At 46.3% G+C, this 19,757-nt stretch overlaps 1 protein-coding gene across 5 annotated transcripts in view; it reads right to left on the bottom strand.

The window, feature by feature from the left end:
• Ppa1 (inorganic pyrophosphatase 1) overlaps positions 1 to 8,655 on the bottom strand; it is a 28,405-nt gene extending 19,750 nt beyond the window's left edge. Inside the window, exons 1-2 of one of the 5 annotated variants that reach the window (XM_063279070.1) lie at positions 8,596 to 8,655; positions 3,899 to 3,957 (exon numbers count right to left, since the gene is read on the bottom strand). Coding sequence is in view for 3 of the 5 variants with exons in the window: in XM_063279069.1 (XP_063135139.1) it covers positions 3,899 to 3,957; positions 6,992 to 7,055 (123 nt within the window). In the remaining 2 variants the exon portion in view is untranslated. Of the gene's footprint in view, positions 1 to 438; positions 465 to 3,898; positions 3,958 to 6,991; positions 7,261 to 8,595 lie in introns of those variants that run through there. The other 4 variants (XM_063279069.1, XM_039098610.2, NM_001100834.1 and 1 more) reach the window with 4 other exon arrangements.
• Positions 8,656 to 19,757: the final 11,102 nt, after the last annotated feature.

Here is a 19,757-nt window from a genome sequence, read left to right as displayed (position 1 = left end):
TAGACTGATATAATCCCATAGGCTTTACTGGGTGAGCACGTTCATCCAGTAATCCAAACACTCTGAAACCTGAGACTCTGAGTGTTCAGTTCATGGATGCCGGAATGGAGGGCCTTTTGTCTTACAATTAAAGCTTTCACTTAAGTCAGTCAATCTCACTCCTGTGGTCAGAAATAGGCATAGACACCCATGAAACGTGACTTAATCTATCACATCACCTAAGAACGAGCCCCTGTCTCCTCGTTAGAAATGCTGGAGAATGACTGAAACCCGGTGAGATCGCTAACCAGACCTTTCAGTGTCTCTTCTTTACCAATCTAGCAAGATTTTGGGTTTTCAGCTGTCAAAACTGCCTACGATTTAATGCCTAAGCATGTAAGCGTTAGTCTATCTGATTAAAGCATGACTACTTTTTTTTTCCAACAGAAGAAAAGATACAGCTTCAGATGTATCCGTGTCCACCAGGAGCCTGGAACACAGTCAGTTCTATTACTTCACATAAGCACTGAAGGCATGGCCCAGAGAAACACAAGCTTGTGAATGCATTTTAAGATCTGGGTGTGGTGTACGCCCATGGCGTATACTGGTGGAAATAAACTGAGCCAGGGGTATCGGCAGTTAGAGGTCAACTTTCAGTGCACAGAATGGGCCTTAGCAAACTGCCTCTAACCCTTGCTACTCGGGGGCTGCGCAGAAAGATGGTGAGATCACGGCCTGCCTGGTTGCACATGCACAATGAGTTCATGCTACTCGGTAAGATCTTGCCTCAAAAATAAAGAGGGCTGGGGGTTGGGCCCATCACCCCTGGTTCAACTCTCAGTAACAGGAGGAAATAAAACTCAAAACCAAAAGCAAAACCAGAATCAAGCTGATCTTCATCTTCCCATGTTTCCTATCGCTGGTATTAGGCTGAGTCTGGCATTGTTCTGAGTTTGTTTTCTGTCATCTCTGTGTACGGACTTGGAAGATAATTTCATGGACAGATGCTTTTATACTTGAGCCCAAAATAGAGACAAAACACATTTCTGCAATTAACAACAAGAGTAAACCCCTGCCTTGCCCTTTACTACCCAATATATCTGGACTGAATCCAAGCAGGATACCTGATTCACAAGAATTTCCTGATCTCGCTGGCTGGATTAGCTAATGCAAACACAATATTGTCTGGACTGAACAAAGGCTCTGACATGGAATACAATCTCTAAATCCTCGGACATTTTTCTATTCAGGAACCGAGTCACTGAGTCGTCTTGTTAATGACACACCTACAACCACATACAAAAACGCACACAAGTACACTGACATTGAAATATGGGGTCCGGGAGAGGCAGTGGATGAGATGCCTCACTGGCTAAGGGCACTGGCTGTCCAAGCTGGCAGTGCGAGTTGGATCCTAGAACCCATACAGCGAGAACTAACACCACTGAGTTGTCCCGACCTGTGCACTCTGGCATTTGTGTGTGCACACCCCCACACTAGTCATAAATTACACTCCTCTGTCATAGGTCAGGTTGCTTTTTTCATTGTAGTCCAAAATAAGATCTGTCACCCATGACCTTATCTATATCCCAATGAGAGAACTTCGTAAAAACCAAAGAACTTTCCTGGCTTCTTGGAACAGAAACTGGCCCTTACAGTGTGAACACTGGTAAAATCCAGTTGTCGCAAGAGTCTGTACACTTATGAAAAATACTGTTATGAAACACACCAGATCATGGTGGTGCACACCTTTAATCCCAGCACTAAGGAGGCAGAGGCAGGTGACTTTCTGAGTTCGAGGCCAGCCTGTCTACAGATAAGGTTCTAGGACAGCCAGGGCTCCACAGAGAAACTCTTAAAAAGCAAGCAAGCAAACAAACAATATTTCATAACAGACACGACAGGTTCATAAGACTTCACTGCGTCGGAGAACCTGAGAAATGATGTTTTGAGGACATCAGAGTCAGCTCCATTCCCTCCTGTGGAGTGTCCTGAGATCACTGTAAACCACTTGTGAACATGGAAACCCAGCTCTGTATCGAGAGACTTCTCTCCTCAGCACACCAGTGTACAAAGGACATGGACACCCGTGGACATACCATCAGTAAACCCAGACTCTCTGGTTCCTACGTCTTCCTAACTCAGAATACCCTGGGTTAGGATTGTGTAGCACGCTCCTATTAAACCGTATGAGATAATTCAAGCCAACCCAACAAGCCAGTTCAATGGGGAGACTCAGCAAGTCGTATCAGCTGTCAGGAAGCGATTGATATACAACAAATCAGAGAACCTAAGCAAATATAACTGTGAGGTTCCCGTAGGAAGCCATGTCCAATTAAAGGTCCTTCCTGCAACTTAGGTACATAATTGGCTTTGTCTGCTTCACTGCCTCCAAAGCGGAGTCTGGGTCAGACAGGGTCCTCTGCCGCTACCTGCAGACTGCAGTTCTTGCTAGAGTTCAGGGGTCAGGAGAACTACAGGACGCTTTCTGGTAGGAATACAACCCAATGTGTTTATTTCTCTCATTTTTAACTTAAAAAAAAGTTATTGTGTATATATGATATATGATATATGTGTGTTCACGAACACACATGCACAGACAATTGTAGAGGTGGGCTCTCTCTTTCCAGGGCAAGCGTTTTGTTTTGTTTTGGTTTTCTGAACCACCACCCCAGCTCTTTGGGGTCTATATCTAGGCAACAGTAATGGTATGAACAAGAAGTGAAGATTTCAACCTGACAGCATCATTCCGGGTGCGCTACGGTATCCATGTGGGCTAGGGAGCAACACTGAGCTAGGGTTAATGAGGGCCCCAGAGAAGGAAGACCCAGTAGGCAAGGGCGCTTCTATCCAAGTCTGCCAACCTGGGTCTGATTCCCAATTCTACACGGTAGAACCAGCTCCTGCATGCTGTCGTCTGATCTACACGCACGCGCATACACACGCACACTGCCCCCAATAAACAAATAAACGAAGTCCGACAGCATACAAAACTTTGTCTCTAATGTGACTCATAGTTCCTGAAAGAAGGGGCTGGAGAGATGGCTCAGTGGTTAAGGGCACTGACTGCTCTTCCAGAGGCCATGAATTCAATTCCCAGCAACCACATATTATATAAAGCTGTAAACTTTTTTCTCTCTTTTTTTTTTTTCCCGGAGCTGGGGACCAAACCCAGGGCCTTGTGCTTGCTAGGCAAGCGCTCTACCACTGAGCTAAATCCCCAACCCCTGTAAACTTTTTTCTTAAGAAAGTAAGGATTCTTACTAATTTGCGGTAAACCCACACCAATCTGTGCTGTTAGATTTCTCCAGTTCACTGGTGCGTTCAAGAACAGACATTTCTCCTCAGAGCTGTGGACTTACCTTTCTTAACACTGTTTGCAAACTCACTAACTGACGAAAAGTACTGAGTTTTCTTGTATTTATTGAGTTTACTTTTAATGTTTAATAAACATACCACATGGTTTATTTTAAACCATTAATGAAGCCGGAAGGCTTCAGTTCCAAACCTGCATAGCAATGTTACACACACCCACAGAGAGGCAGCTTAAACCTCCATTCCTCCTCTAATTGATAGCTGCTTTTTTAAGCCAATGATCTGATTCAATTCTGGCCTCTTAGCTGCTCAATGAACCTTTAGCTGAAGGCACAGGAGGCATTTCAAGTTTCTGGAGATTAAGAAAATGCAGTCTGCACAGCTAGGGAGCCAATTAAAGACACTGCATTTGCTGGACGTGGTGGCGTGACTTTCCTTCCAGCACTCCAGAGGCAGAGGCTGGCGGGTCTCTGAGTTCAAGACCAGAGTGAGTTCCAGGGCATGCAGGAATACTTAGAGACCATGTATTAAAAAAAAAAAAAAAAAAAAGCAAAGAAAAAAAAAGGGAGGGGTGAGACCATTTTTGAATGACAGGGATTCTTACCTTGTCTGCGTAAATTGGAACATCATGAAATGGAGAAATATACTGCCCTTTCTCATTTTCTGTAAATAAATAAGAAAAGCTGTTGTGACTGGGTACATTTCCAAACGCACAAAATAGACGTTTCTGAACAGCAAGGTGTATTCCTATGCCTTAAAACAAGAACAAACCAAAACAAGGGGCAGACAGCATAGGACAGTGCATGCAGGTGCAGTCCTACCATGTGCTAAGTTCTGGGTTCAATCTTCCTCAGGCTGGAGGCAGACAAAACCCAGGAAACCACTGTCCGGCTGAACCAGACAGTTTGCAAGACTGCAAACCCAGGAATTGGTAAATCAGGAGTTCAAGGTCATACCTGTCCACACAGTCAGGTTGAAGCCAACCCAGGAGATGCTCTAGGAGACCCCATCTCAAAAATACTTAAGAACCAAATAAAAACAAAACAAAACAAAACAAAACCTAGCACCCAGGAGGCCAAGGCAGAAGTGCTCTGGGACTTTGAAGCCAGCTTGGTCTACATGGGAGGCAGTTCTACCCCAGCCAGGGGACAGAGACACTGTTTAAAAACAGATACAGCGGTTTGCATCCCTGACCCTCTCCGGGACCAGGTTTCTATTCTCCTTGCACTTTCTGCTTTACCCTGGGTGTTACTTCCTATTGTGAGTGCAATGACTTAGCTGAACCTCCTGCCCAGCAGGGCTTACTAAGTACAAGGCGATCAAACTGTTTTGACTATTTCAGTTAACTATTTCAGTTAACTGCTTACCAAATGGTGAACTACCTGCAGGAAAGAGACCAACCCACCAATTACCTTAGGAACTCACACTGTTTTCCCGGACACTTCAGACCTACTTGGCTTAAGAATGATCTAGTCACAATGACATCTTCTCTATTCTACAACCATCAAACCTGCAAAGTAATTTTAGCCCAGTTTGATGGCACATGCCTGCTATCTGAGCTTTGGAGAGGTCGAGGCAGGAGGATGAAGAATTCAAGGTCATTCTTTGGCTACATATAGTGAGTCTGAGGCCACCTTGGGCTCCATAAGCCCTGCCTCAAAAAATAAATAATAAAAGCCAGGTGTGGTGGTACAGGCCCTTATTACAGGGTTTTTCTGTGTAGCCCTGGCTGTCCTGGAACTCACTCTGTGGATCCGGCTGGCCTCAAACTCACAGATCTGCCCTCATCTGCCTCTGCAATGTCAGGATTTTACCTTTATTTTGTGGAGGGATATATGCATAGCTGTCCTCGGCTCAAATTAGACTTTTATATGTTTTAAAGAGACTGGAAAATGTAGCATTATTAAGAAAAAGAATTATTTCTATTAAGAATGGATGCTCGGGGGCTCAGTGGTTAAGAGCACTGACAGCTCTTCCGGAGGTCCTGAGTTCAAATCGTAGCAACTACACAGTGGTTCACAACCATCTGTAATTGGATTTGATGCCCTCTTCTGGTGCGTCTGAGGTCAGCTACAGTGTACGTACATATATATTATTATAGTAATATCTTATATATATTAATAAGATATATAATTATATTAATATATATCATATATTAATAGGATATATAATTATATTAATATATCATATATTAATAGGATATATAATTATATTAATATATCATATATTAATAAGATATATAATTATATTAATATATCATATATATTAATAAGATATATAATAATAAAAAGAATGGATGCTGTCAGGTGTGGAGCCTGAACCAATCTATTTGCTAGTATTGGGATGTTGAAGCAGGAGAATCTCAGGTTTGAAACCAGGCTGAGCTAAACAGAAAAACACTGTGGCCCCCACACCACTACCCTCAAAAAAGGGTGAGAAAAATACTCAAATATATCATTTTTTAAAAAGCTCAAAGAACGAGAACTAGTTAAATTACACAGCGATACTAAGTTATTAGTATTTCTTAAGTTCCAGATAGCCCATGTGATAAACTTCAGCCTAGTCCAAAGTCGAGGAGTGGCTTTGCTCTCCACTAACAACTGTAAAATACTCACCACCAACGCATTAAATACATTAAAAACAATATGTTTGTTCTGCACATATAGTTTGAAGACAATTCCCAGCGACCCACAGGGTCACCCTAAAGGTCACTGATAAATTCTGAAGCCAACATTATTTCCATGACAAGTTCCTACATTCTGTCCTTACTGTTTGATTCGGCAATTAATTAAAAATTAACTAGATCTTCCCTGGTGGTTTAATCTTCATTAGATATATGTTTAGGAGTTCACTGTCCTTTTTGCTCCAAACCAGACTTAAATTTGCTAGGCACTCTCTGTTCATTCTTTAAGGAATGCCTATTGCTCTTTTCTTCGAGATTCATGCCCATCCCTTCCGATTAACCATAAAGAGATTACAAATTGGAAGGGCCTTTGCTGACAGCATCGAAAGTCTCTGTTAGTTCCCTGAATGTATACCTACAAGCTAAGGGCTTCCAGGAGAAACCCAGGCAGTTTGCAAGTACCTACAAGGAAAAGCTGACACAACGTGGAAGGCCGATAATCGACTCCACCTTTTGGAGTGCAGGGCGGGTTTTGGTTGGGGGTGTAACTAGTACGTCCGGACTCGGGTCCCTGCACCCGGATTAAGAACCTGGCTGTTCTCCCTCCAGGTCCTCAGCTGGACATCACCTGTCTGGGGAGGCAAAGCCTTCAGTCTCCTAGAGAGCACTCCGGGCCATCAGTGCTTCAGAGAAGCCTCACCACACACCACGTAAGACCTGGGCCTTAGTTTCCCATCTCTAGAACACTGGGGAGGAATCGATCCTGTTTGGCACGGAATTAAGGTCTTGAGAAATCTGTCCTCCAGCCCGCGATCCTGAGGACAATCCTCTTAGGCGGTCTGTATCACCTCCCGGCACCTTCTAAGGGTGACTCAGTGGTTTCCTTTCCCACGTGGCCCAAGTTCGAATGTGTGGAGGGAGCGCTCGCGGTGGGCACTGGGATGGAGGCCCTCGCTGGTCCCGCCGCCCGCCCGCTCGCTCGCCCGCCCGCCCGAAGGAAGGGGACGCGCCCGCCTGCTTCTCCAGAGAGTCTGGAATGAATGGGTGACCGGGCCCAGGGCCCCCGCCACTCACTGATGAAGACGCGGTACTCCAGGGTGAAGGGCGCTGCGCGCTCCTCGCTGCTGAAGCTGCTCATGGTGTCCGAGATGTGCCTGTGCCGCCGTCGCCGCCGCTGCACAGCTACACAACCACACAGCCCAGCCTCGGAGCGGTTGTACCGTGGAGGAAGCTCGCGCCTGCGCACCACGAGCTGGCCCGCTGGTCGCCGGCGCCTTGCCTTTAACGCATGGGGCTCGCCTTGCACCCTGCCCCGCCCCGCCCATCCGCGCAGGCGCACTCTTCCCGACGAGCCTCCTCACGCCCCGCCCCCAGTACAGCCCAGGCTCCCAACCTTGGCCACGTGGCCGGCGCCGGCTGCCCTCTGGAAGCTGACAGCCGGTTGGTGGCTACACCGGGACAGAGCGCTAGTTATTCTCCAAAGGCTCGCGAATCACTCACCTTTGATTCCACTCAGTCACATCATTCGGAGCAATTCCTTATCTCAGAAGGCCTTGATAAGTCACCTCCTTTCTTTTTTGAATTTTCGAGACAGGGTTTCTCAAAGATATTCATCTCCCTCTGCCTCCCAAATGCTGGGAATATACTAACACCAACAACAACAACAACCCCCAGCCCCAAGCAGCCTTTATTTAAGTTGGGGGTTTGGCTGACTAGGCTCTGAAAACTATTGGCTGTGACTTCTGTTTTTCCAAGTGGTAGACATTGGGCAAATTTGCTTTTACTAATCTCCCTGATTCGGTTTCTCATCTGGATTGTTGGACTGCCTGGACCAGTGTCAAGCCGATTATTCCTGCCCTCCCCAGTTACTGCAGCTATCTCTCCCCACCCAGTTCCTTACTGAGGCACTTCAGATCCTCTGGGATTTGACACTGAAGCTCTGGGAAGGCCCAGGAGTGTGCTCAGAACCCCTTGAGGACATTTCTCCGGAGTAGCTTCTTGGAGCTTGTTTTCCTTCTATTGAACCACCTCAGGCCAGACTCCACCCCTCCCGAGTGTGACGCTGTGGACATTGCTAACTTTCTCAGAGTCTCTCTCTCTCTCTCTCTCTCTCTCTCTCTCTCTCTCTCTCTCTCTCTCTCTCTCTCTCTCTCTTCTGTGTATAACACAACTCTAATTACCTATAACCCCAGACCTCAGGAAGCTGAGTTCTGAGACCAGCCTGAGCTCCAGTATGAGACTATCTAAAAATAAGACAAATCTATTTATAACAAATCTATTTATTATCCACGTTTTTAAAAAAGCTAATTTTACTTTAAATGATAGGTAGAATATCTTTCTAAAATATTCCTTTCGTTAAGAGCACTGACTGCTCTTCCAGAGGTCCTGAGTTCAAATCCCAGCAACCACATGGTGGCTCGCAACCATCTGCAACACAATCTGATTCCCTCTCCTGGTGTGTTTGAGGAGAGTGACAGGGTACTCACTTATATAAAATAAATAAAATCTTTAAAAAAAAAAAGATACACAGTAAAATATTCCTTTCACTGTATCTTAAAGACGGTTTTTCTTTCAACTATTTTCAAGGCAATCTCTAATATATAAAGTGGAATGCATAAACCACGTATTAGGTGAAAGCCTAAGGAAATTAATTTCTCAATTGGCACGGTGTTATGTACCTGTAGCTGCAACACTTGGGAAGCAAAAGCAGGAAGATCATGAGTTCAAGGTCATCCTTGGCCAGTCTGGACTCCATGAGACTCTGTCTCAAAAAAAAAAAAAAAAAAAAAAAAAAAAAGATAAATCTAGCATTAGTTTGTGTCATTCCCTCCACCACCCGTTCCTCCTCCCAACTGCTGGCCCTGCTGACACCTATTAATTTTTCAGAAGGCCATGACTCACTAACTTTTGAACACAACAGCATTCTGTCTCAGAACATGAAGGCTATAAAAATGGTAGAGCGGGGGTGGGGATTTAGCTCAGTGGTAGAGCGCTTGCCTAGCAAACGCAAGGCCCTGGGTTCGGTCCCCAGCTCCGAAAAAAAAGAAAAAGAAAAAAAAAAATGGTAGAGCGACAGCCTGATTGGCAAGACACCGTAGACACAAAAGCAGCAGGGATTTCCAAACAGTAAATAAGTAGTGCCCGATCTGGGAATACGCTAGGGGTTGCACCTCTAACTGAGTCCCTTTCGTCATTCTTTCGGTCTTTGACTAGGCAGAACCAGTTTTCTTGGGAAAACCCTGAATCTCATCTTTGACTGAACAGACAGAAATAGCACACTAATAATAAAAAGGACCCACACGCACTTTCCCTCAGAGCCAGGTGAGGCGATAATGGCTCTCTGACCTCTGGACTTACACTCTATCTCTGATCCATTGAATAAGTTCAAAGAGCCAATCGGTAATCACTATGGTAAACCGCCCAGGCCTGTGCAGCCGGCAAGGGTATTTGAGCCTCTCAGGCCTTGTTCAGCCAGGCTTGAGGGCATGGTCAGATACTTTAGCACTTGGGAAACTGAAACAGGAGGCTCACAAGTTACAGGCCAGCCTTGGCTCTTTAGTAAAACCCTGTCTGAAAATACAGTGCTGGGGGGGGGGGGGGGGGGCTGAGACACGTCTCAGCAGCTAAAAGCATTTTGTGCTGTCACAGAGCACGCAGGGTTCAGTTCCCAACAGTCACAGGGCAACCCCTCTATAAATCTAGTGCCGGGTTATAGCTTCTGGAGTGTTAAGTCTCAAACCCTGGGACAAATGGCTGAGGTGTTTATTTAACAAATCAAAGCTGACAATGACCAGGTTCTCCCTGTAACCCTCAGGCGCTACCTTTAAGAAAATCCTCCTGGCTGGTGTACACTCCACCTGGCTCCCTACCTAAAACTTCTCCAGTCCAGGGTTTCTCCAACTGCCCTTCCTAATACAATCCACATCTGGTTTCACTCTCTCCCCTCTCCTCCCTCCACCTTCCACAGAGAAGCTGTATCTTGGGGGGAAAAAGACAAAAGATGTTAGAAATGTGTGTTGGAGACAGCTCGATTGGTAGACTGTACAAAGTTTGAGCTTCAGTGCCTGATGTGTGGTAAAAAGATAAAGAATTATGTTCTATGGAGGTCTGAGGAAAGGGGGTGCCTCAGCAGGCCCATGCTGAGACATCCCTTCCCCCCACGGACCAGCACAAGATGGTATAGTATAGAATAGAGTTTATTCAGAGCATGGGGAAGGGAGTTAAAGGGTAGTAGGGCAGAGAAAGAGAGAAGTAGAGAAGTAAAGGCCAGCCATGAGCATGTGGAGAGAAGTGGGGAGGGGAATGGGGAGAGAAGGGACAAAGGGGGAAGAGGGTAAGAGCAAGAGCAAGAAGAAGCAAGAGAGTGAGGAGGGGGCAAGTAAGCCCCTTTTAGCTGTTGCCAGGTAACTGTGGGGGGTGGAGCTTAGGCAGAATGCTAACAGTACCCAGTACCACATAAAGGCAGGCTTGCAAGGCAGCACATGTCTATAATTCTAGGGCTCAACAAGATGGAGATAAAGGGATACAGAATTCAAGTTCATTCTTGGTTATAACTGCTTTGAAGCAGGAAGCCAGCCTGAAATACACCAGGAAGAGCTCTAGTGGGCCCAAACATGACAAACAAGAAACTGTCAGGCCTTGTCCTTCCCTCTTTCTTGTAAACCATAGATTATATTCCTAAAACTAGCTGCCAAAGTCTATTTCCATATTTGGCCACTTCCTCCTCCTGATGCTGACCACCAAGGTCCAGATATCAGAATATTGAAGTTCAGTAATCAAAGGCCCCCTTTCAGCTCATCTGATTAACCTGTTCAATCAAAATCAAACATGGCATCCTAACTTGGGGTTCCCCCTTTCCCTTTATCCCTGTCTGCCTTTTGCCTACAGGCCAGGTCTGTCTCCTCTCTGTCCATAGGCAGACCTTTGTTCCATGGGGCAAATAGCCCTTCCTGTAGAGAGCGGCGCGGCGAAACAAAGATGGCGCCGACATCCAGCCTTGTCTGGATATAAACGACTTACTGCGCATGTGCAGGCTTGTCCCCTTGTTAGGGCTCCCTCTAGTGGTGAACAGCGGTACTGCACATGTGCGGTTTATGCACCAGGTGTTAGTTGACCGTTAATATGCTAATGAGGTGATTCATTCTCCACCAATCCCTGGAGGACAAGTAGTGGGGTGATCCAAGCCCCACCAATCCCTGAGAGATAATTAGCATACTGTTGTCTATATAAGCCGAGCGATTTTGCTGCTCGGGGTCCCTGTTCAAGAGAGCTGTAACACTAAGAGAGCTGTAACACTGAGAAGAGCTGTAACACTAAGAAGAGCTGTAACACAGTAAAGGCTTGCTCGCAGAAGAATCCTGTTGCCACTCGTCGTTCTTACTGGTGGGACATTAGGCGCGCGACACCTTCCCCCTCTCCCTGTTCCCTTCCCCTTCTCTCCCTCTCATCCTAGGTCTCCTGTCTTTGTCTCTCAGTCCTTTCCCTTTGTCCCGTTAGGGCAAATAAATGTCCCTTGTGCTGAGAACTCAGTCTTGATGTGTCTTGTGCCAATTCTAGTCATTTTACACTAGTGCTGCCAAGAGGAGGAAGAGGAGGAAGAGGAGAAGAAGCCCATGCACTCAAGCAAGAAAGGGAGGAATTGGGTTGGGGATTTAGCTCAGTGGTAGAGCGCTTGCCTAGCAAGTGCAAGGCCCTGGGTTCGGTCCCCAGCTCCGAAAAAAAAGAAAAAGAAAAAAAAAAAAAAAGAAGGGGAGGAATAATTGTCTATACAAAATTTTCAGTAGGAAAATTACCTGATCCAAATTGGAGTTATTTATTTAGCTTGGTTTTAATAGTGCTGGTAACTGAATCCAGAACCTCACTCATGACAGGCAAGAGTTTAATCAGTAAGTTTTATGCCCAGCCCTCTTCTTTTTATTTTGACAGGGTCTTACTAAGTTACCCAAGCTGACCTTCCACTGGTCCTGTAGCCAAGGCAGGCCTTGAGCTTCCCATCATCTGGTCTCGGGCTCTAGAATAACTGGCCTGCTCTATCAGGCCTGACATCTGAATGGCATTAAAAATAAATTCTCTCCCAGCATTCAGGAGGCTGAGGCAGGATGATTTCTAGGAGTTCAAGGTAATCCTGGGCTACAAAGTGAGTTTGAGGTCAGACTGAGTTATAGTGAGAGACCCTAACTCAACCAAAAGAAAGAAGAATCTCTCTCTCTCTCTCTCTCTCTCTCTCTCTCTCTCTCTCTCTCTCTCACACACACACACACACACACACACACACACACACACACACACACACACAGCTTGGATGGTTGTTGGTAGAAACAGAGGATGCCAGAAGCCTTATCTACAGACTGCACTGAGGAACGGTCTCTGGACATGTCTTGCTCCAAGGCACCGGCTCCCACTCCACCTTCAAGGAAGGATTCCTTCCTTCTGGTCATGTAACTTTATAAGCAGAAATGAAGGTAATCTAAGGAGACATTTGTGTCCCACCACCACCCCCAATCGGAATCCCCTCGTGATATCTTCATGCTGAGAGATGAAGAAGCTGAGACCTGGTACAGCCAGGTGAACGTGTCTCTGGGAAAGAGGCATCACCCAGTTCTGACAGCTTGTCAGACAGCTTTATAGGATCGATCTGAATAGAGATGCTGATGCTGGGAAGACCCTGACCAGGGCTGTTGAGCTGTACAGGCCGCTTGCCCTCTATTTAAATCTGATCATGTCAGGACCCAGAAGAGGAGCTTGGGGAGGGAGATGGAGCAGGCATTCTCACTTCCACTCCCCAGTGTGGTCATCACTTTAAATAAATCTCCTTTGTTCTCTCTCTCTCTCTCTCTCTCTCTCTCTCTCTCTCTCTCTCTCTCTCTCATTTTTTGGGTTGAGGAACATAAGACATGGTCTCACTATGTTGCCCTCCCTGACTGTCCTGAAACTTGCTATGTAAACCAGGCTGTCCTGGAACTCACTCTATATATAGATCAGGCTAACCTGGACCTCAAAGATCCACCTGCCTCTGCCTTAGCACTGCCACTACTGCCTCGCTCCCTTTTCCTTTATTAAGTAAGTGTTACTATGTCTCTTTAGATCAGAACCTGGGCTCTGGCCCTAACAACCACAGTAACATGTAAGTGTTACACAGTTCTGTTAGAGACTGCTCATGTCTTATGGAAGTATTTCCTTATCTCAATGTTCATATATACTCCTAAATGTTGTTTTTTTCCAAGCCATAGAGAATTAGGGGTTATGATAGCATAATCCAGCAAAAAATGATGAATACAAGTGACTAATGCTGCTTGGCCTCTGAATGGTTCATTCCATTTTGTAATAAATTCCTTGCAGTTTTAATGGTAAACCTTGAGTTTGATTGAAAGTTTTTGTTACACAAAGTCAAAAGCCTCTTGACTAAAACAGGCAGATGACCTGGACAAAAGTGAAATCCTGACACACAGTGCTGAATAATGTGGGCCATTACTGCAGGGCAAGGAAAAGTGTGTGTGTGAAGGAAAAGTGTGTGTGTGTGTGTGTGTGTATGTATATTTATATGTATATGTATGTCCAGTTTGTAATCCCAGCAGGTAGGAGGATTCCAATAAGCTCAAGGTCCTGGCTCTCTCTCTCTCTCTCTCTCTCTCATATATATATATATATATATATATATATATATATATGTTTTATATCTTTATATATGTTTTATATATGTATATTATATCATTTTGGCTTACATGTCATCAGCAAAGCCCCGTGATATTATCTGATGTCAATGTGTGTAGAAATGAGCTCATTAAAGGGGTAGTACCAACAGGCAAGCACGTATGTGAAGAAAGAGGCAGACACTGGGAACAGTGATCCTTTCTCTCATTAATGTCTTTACTATCTGTCTTCTCCCCAGTGACTGTACAGTAGTGGCCCCTGCTGCTTGTAACATAGTATCCAAAGATGCTCCTCTAATCCAGAGACTTAGGAATACAAAACAAGCAGGTGCTGTGCTCTCTATGTAGTCCTAATGTGCACTTTCTGAACAAACACTAAGGGCCAGACTTGGTAGCACACACTTACAGGCCGGTACCTCTCAGCGCTTAGGAAGTAGAAGCAGGAGGATCAGAAGTTCTGGGTTAGCCTCTACTGCTTACTGAGTTGAGGGCAGCCTGTGCCACATAAGACCTAGTCTCATAAGCAAACAAAACACCCAGAATGACCACTGGGATTAATACTGAGCTTCACACTGAAAGAGTGGGTGGTGAAGGACCACCACACAGCTTAGGCTTGTAACTATGCCCAGGAAGCATCGCTTGCTTCAGTCTCCCCGCAGAGGCCCCCTGTTATCACTTTCCAAGGCTTTCTCATCCTGAGTGATCCTTTTATTACAACCATGCACCCTGGCACATGTGGGAAATACTTGTCAAGCTTTTCGTCTGCCCACAGAGACGTAGGAACACAAAGACTGTTCTTCAACAGCCACAGTCCCCTTTTACCCAGGCCGGTTGCTCCTCAGTTACACAACACTCTTGAGCACATGGACAGCTTCTGTAGTTCCAGGCGGCCCCATGGGCTGGCCATCACATCTGTAATCCTGTTCTCTGCAGGAATAATTACTAAGGAACAATCTAAAATGCCCTAGGTTTTTCCATCCACGGGTCTGTCTCAAAACTAACTCATACCTGGTCTGCCTGTGACTCAATGGATTTCTCAATTTCCAGACTCTCTTTGTTACAGACACGCAATAGTTGTGTCCCTTGCCACAAATCACAACTCTCTCCTTCCATCCCCTGCTTAGTTAGCCAGTTCTTTTCCAAGCTCATTTCTTGCTTATAGAAGGAGCCCTGCCCATCATGGTGGTCCATACCTCTCATCCCAGCACTCAGGAGGGAGAGGCAGGTGGATCTCTATGAGGTTGAGTTCTGGTCTACAGAGTTCCAGGACAGTCAGGGCTACATAGACAGTTTGCCAAAAATCAGTCAATCGCTCAACCCTGCCACATGCATCTAAAAGCAGCCAAGAGAGAGTGGTAAAAATATCTACTGTAGGGGTTGAGGATTTAGCTCAGTGGTAGAGCACTTGCCTAGCAAGCACAAGGCCCTGGGTTCAGTCCCCATCTCTGAAAAAAAGAAAAAAAATATCTACTGTAGCTCAGGCTGGCCTCAACTCAGTAAGTAACAAAGGCTAACCCAGAACTTCCAATCCTCCTGCTTCTACTTCCTAAGTACTAAAAGGTGCTGGCCTATAAGTGTGTGCTACCAAGTCTGGCACTCAGTTGGCTCAAACTGTACGCTATTTGGTGATTAACCCGATTTCCAAGTGGCTGAAGGACTCACCAGCAGGTCCCAAAACAAATGACACCGTGTTTTGTTCCTGGTACTATTATGCAATAAGTCTATTTTTCTTTTTGTTCTTTTTCAATTTTTTCAATTTTTCTTTTTTGAGCCAAGATCTCCTGGAAGCCAGGCTGGCTGAGAACTAACTCATTGGATCAGAACTTCTGCTCCTCCCAATCCACTTCTCCAGCGATGAGATCACACCACCACGCCCACTTGAGTTTTCTTCTGCAGCACTGAGGGCTTTGTGCATGCTTGACAAATGCTTCACTAACAAAACTACTACGTCCACAGCCCCTATTAGTCCATTCTTAAAAACTATGTTGTTAGAGATACGTTGCTCTTGGGTTTTTTTTTAAAAAATATTTTATTTATATGAGTACACCATTGCTGTCCTCAAACACACCAGAAGAAGGCACTGGATCCCATTACAGATGGTTGGGTGCCACCATGTGATTGCTGGGAATTGAACTCAGGACCTCTGGAAGAGCAGTCAGTGCTCCTAACCGCTGAGCCATCTCTCCAGCCCCAGTATGTTGCTCTTGTAACAGACAACCTTCTTCCCACAAGACCCACCACACTCTTGATTTTGTTGCAGGAAACAAAGTGCTCCATGTCTTTTTTGGTCTCATCATAGGAAGAAGGGAGAAATAAGTAAACTACTGTGTGTGTGTGTGTGTGTGTGTGTGTGTGTGTGAGAGAGAGAGAGAGAGAGAGAGAGAGAGAGACTGAGACAGGGACACAGAGACAGGGACAGAGAGATATAGAGACAGAGAGATGGATGGATGGATGGGTGGATGGGTGGGTGGGTGGATGGATGCTGGATAGATGGATGGAGGAAGTGATGACAGAGTGATGGAGGAATGGAGGGATGGGTAAATAGAAGGATAGAGGGGTGGGTGGGTGGATAGGTAGGTGGGTGGATGGTGGATGGGTGGAAGGGTGGATGGATGGGGGGGTGATGATGGCTGGTTAGATGGGTAGATGGTGGATAGAGGAGTGGATGGTACATGGAGGTGTGGTGGATCCTATATATATATATATATATATATATATATATATACATATATATATATATTCATTATATCCATCTCCCACTGGCTTCCAAGTGCTAGGATTAAAGGTCACCACACTTAAGGGCATAGTGGCTTTTAATGCTTCCAGCCATATTGACAACTGCCCACTTTCCATTGACCAAAGGAAGATCATGCAATCAGGTTCAATGTCAAGGCAGTAGGGAAGTCTACTCACGTGCGGGAGCTACTGCAGGGCAACGATGGATGCACACTGCTGTTACAGGAGTAGCATGAATGCTGGGACACAACACAATGTTGGATACCCTTGGCAGGCTATTGAGAATGTTGTCAAGACAGGGCTGGCCTGAGATTCTCTATGTGGATCAGGCTGGCCTCAAACTCTTAGAGATCCGCCTGCCTTTGCCTCCCAATTGAGATTTAAAGTCACACAACACCACACTGGGTCCAAAAAAGCTATTCTGCAGGAGTAGCTCTCCCTCCCTCTCCCTCTCCCTCTCCCTCTCCCTCTCCCTCTCCCTCTCCCTCTCCCTCTCCCTCTCCCTCTCCCCCTCCCTCTCCCCCTCTCCTCTCTTCTTCCTCCTCTCCCTCTTCCTCTCCCTCTCTCCTCTCCCTCTCTCCTCTCTTCCTCCTCCTCCTCTCCCTCTCCGTCTCTCCTCTCCCTCTCCTTCTCCCTCTCCCTCTCCCTACCTCTCCCTCTCCCTCTCCCTCTCCCTCTCTCCTCTCCCTCTCCGTCTCTCCTCTCCCTCTCCCTCTCCCTCTCCCTCTCCCTCTCTCCTCTCCCTCTCCCTCTCCCTCTCCCTCTCCCTCTCCCTCTCTCCTCTCCCTCTCCCTCTCCCTCTCCCTCTCTCCTCTCCTTCTCCCTCTCCCTCTCCCTCTCCCTCCCTCCCCCCCTCTCTCTCACACACACACACACACACACACACACAGGAAAGTAGGCACAACAGGCTCAGCACAGCAATAGAGTCAGAGAAGGTAACGGAAAGTTCTATTTTCATAGTCTGTTATTATAAAACAGAAAATTACCTGAATCACCAATGACTATGGCCAGGATTTTATAGATAGCAAGGCATTCGGAAGGCTGGAAGCCCAAGTTGGCTGCTTAGAAATGGGCCTGGAAGTAGAAGTGAAAGGTGAAGGCTGGAGAGATGGCTCAGTGGTTAGAAGCACTGGCTGCTCTTCCAGAGGTCCTGAGTTCAATTCCCAGTAACCACATGGTGGCTCACAACCATCTGTAATGGGATCCGATGCCCTCTTCTGGTGTGTCTGAAGACAGCTACAGTGCATATATATATACATACACATATACATATACATATACATATATAATCTTTTAAAAAAAAAAGAAGCGAAAGGTGAGCTGGAGCCATTACCTTGGGCAGTGGGAGCTGAAGATGGCAGGCCACCCAGAGCAGTGGCTCTCAACTATCCTAATGCCACCAGCCTTTAGCACAGTTCCTCAAGTTGTGCTGACTCCCAACTATGAAAATGACTTCCGTTGCTACTTCATGACTGTTATTTCGCTACTGTCATTAATCATAATGTGTTTTCTGATGATCTTAGGGGATTCCTATATCAGGTTTTCTGGACCCCTCCCCCGAGAGATCATGATCCACAGGGTGAGAACCTCTGTCCTAGTGAAATTTGGTAGAATGAGAAGGGCAGGGGACAGAACCCTGAGGAGCCCCTGTATTCTGGAAGGCTCTGAGAAGGGAGACCATGGAAGGATGTGAGGAGCGCTCATGTCTTAGAAGCCACAGCTGGCTTGCCTGCTTAGGTGGCTCATGTTACTAAGTCTAACACTACGCTCACCATCTCTCCTTTAAACCTTCTACCTCCGCAATGCTGTACCGCCATGCAGCTGACCTGAGGTTTCCCTGGGTCCATCCTAGTGGACAACATCCGTTCCCTACCTCTTCCTCCGTCCCCACAGGGCTGCTGTTCTGAGACCCCCATTCACCTGCCTCCTGCGCATCCTTGTGCTTCATGGAACGCTCTGTCCACCCTAGAGGGGGGTCCTGATTAGTCTAGCTTAATCACAATGTCTCTGTCCCTCTTGCTAATGTCTGGTTTGGTTGTGGTTGTGTGACTCATAATATAAGGGGAGTTGTGAGGGAGTCTTCTGGGAAAGGTTTTCTTGCTTCTGTGGGAGCCATGTGGGAAGAGGCCCTCTCTCCCTGCACTTGGGCATGGCTGTGGAATTCACTCACTACAACCTATCATGCTGGAGAAGAGGACCCTGTGGTGACAGAAGTCTACAGTGAAGACACAAAGTGAAGAACCTCGCCCCTAACAATGCTCTGGGGTGCTGAAGATATTTGATCGTATGGTGAACCCCGAGATTGTGTCTCTAGGTGTGGCTCAGCCCGTAGCTCACACCTTTAATCCCTCTGGCTGGAATACAGACATGCCCTTAGTACACGCCGTTATCTGTTTATTTAAATTTTTTTAGATTTACTTATTTTATGTGAATACAGTGTTGTTATCTTCAGACACACCAGAAGAGGGCATCAGATCCCATTACAGATTGTTGTGAGCCACCATGTGGTTGCCGGGAATTGAACTCAGGGCCCCTGGAAGAACAGTCAGGGCTCTTAACCACTGAGCCATCTCTCCAGCCCAGTACACACCTTTAATCCCAAACAATAGCAGTAAAGTCAGTTTGTATAAGGGAGCACGCATGTTTGAAAGTGATGTCTAGTTGAGTGACAAAGTGATAAATCAGAAAAAGATTTGACTGAATAGGATATGCCCAACTCCCACGAGAAGAGAGAGAGAGGAAAGGAAAACTACTAGAGAGAGAGAGAGAGAGAGAGAGAGAGAGAGAGAGAGAGAGAGGGAGAGGGAGAGAGAGAGAGAGAGAGAGAGAGAGAGAGAGAGAGAGGGAGGGAGAGGGAGGGAGGGAGGGAGGGAGGGGGAGAGAGAGAGAGAGAGAGAGAGAGAGAGAGAGAGAGAGAGAGAGAGAGAGGCAGTTTTATTAGGAGAGTCTTGTAAAGACAGGTTGAAGAGAATACAAGCTAGACACAGGCAAAGACAGAACGAGTCAGAGAACAAGGAGTCAGAAGACCAGAAGAGATTGCTAGAGTTAGTTTAAGGCCAAGCAGAGCAACTCATGGAGAAGCTGGGACAAGCCATTTTGAGTCAGTCCGCATGTTTCGAGCCAGAGCAGCTGAGCTGAACCAGCCAGCCAGAGTACAGAAAGAACTAGAAAGAAACTTGCTCCGCAGCAAGTCTCGGAGGCTGAAAGCATTCTAGGTCTAGATTAGATTTTGCGGAGGCTAGAAGGTTCCAGGACCAGGTCTAAGTTAGCAGATGGAGGCAGCCAGTTTCCCAGAGGACAACTGCATCAGTGGAATAAAAGTTACTGTTGCACATGGGTTCCTCTTCTCCACGGCCTCCAGCCCTTCCCCAGACAATAGAATCAGAGGCTGGATGGGATGTAGGACCCCAGGATGAGCCAGCTTTGACTGATCTTGAACCAAAGGTAAAGAGTGG

Source organism: Rattus norvegicus, chromosome 20 (assembly GCF_036323735.1).
Source record: "Rattus norvegicus strain BN/NHsdMcwi chromosome 20, GRCr8, whole genome shotgun sequence".
Lineage (NCBI taxonomy): Eukaryota > Metazoa > Chordata > Mammalia > Rodentia > Muridae > Rattus > Rattus norvegicus.
Note: the sequence above shows the minus strand (reverse complement) of the source record. Positions and strands in the feature narration are given on the sequence as shown.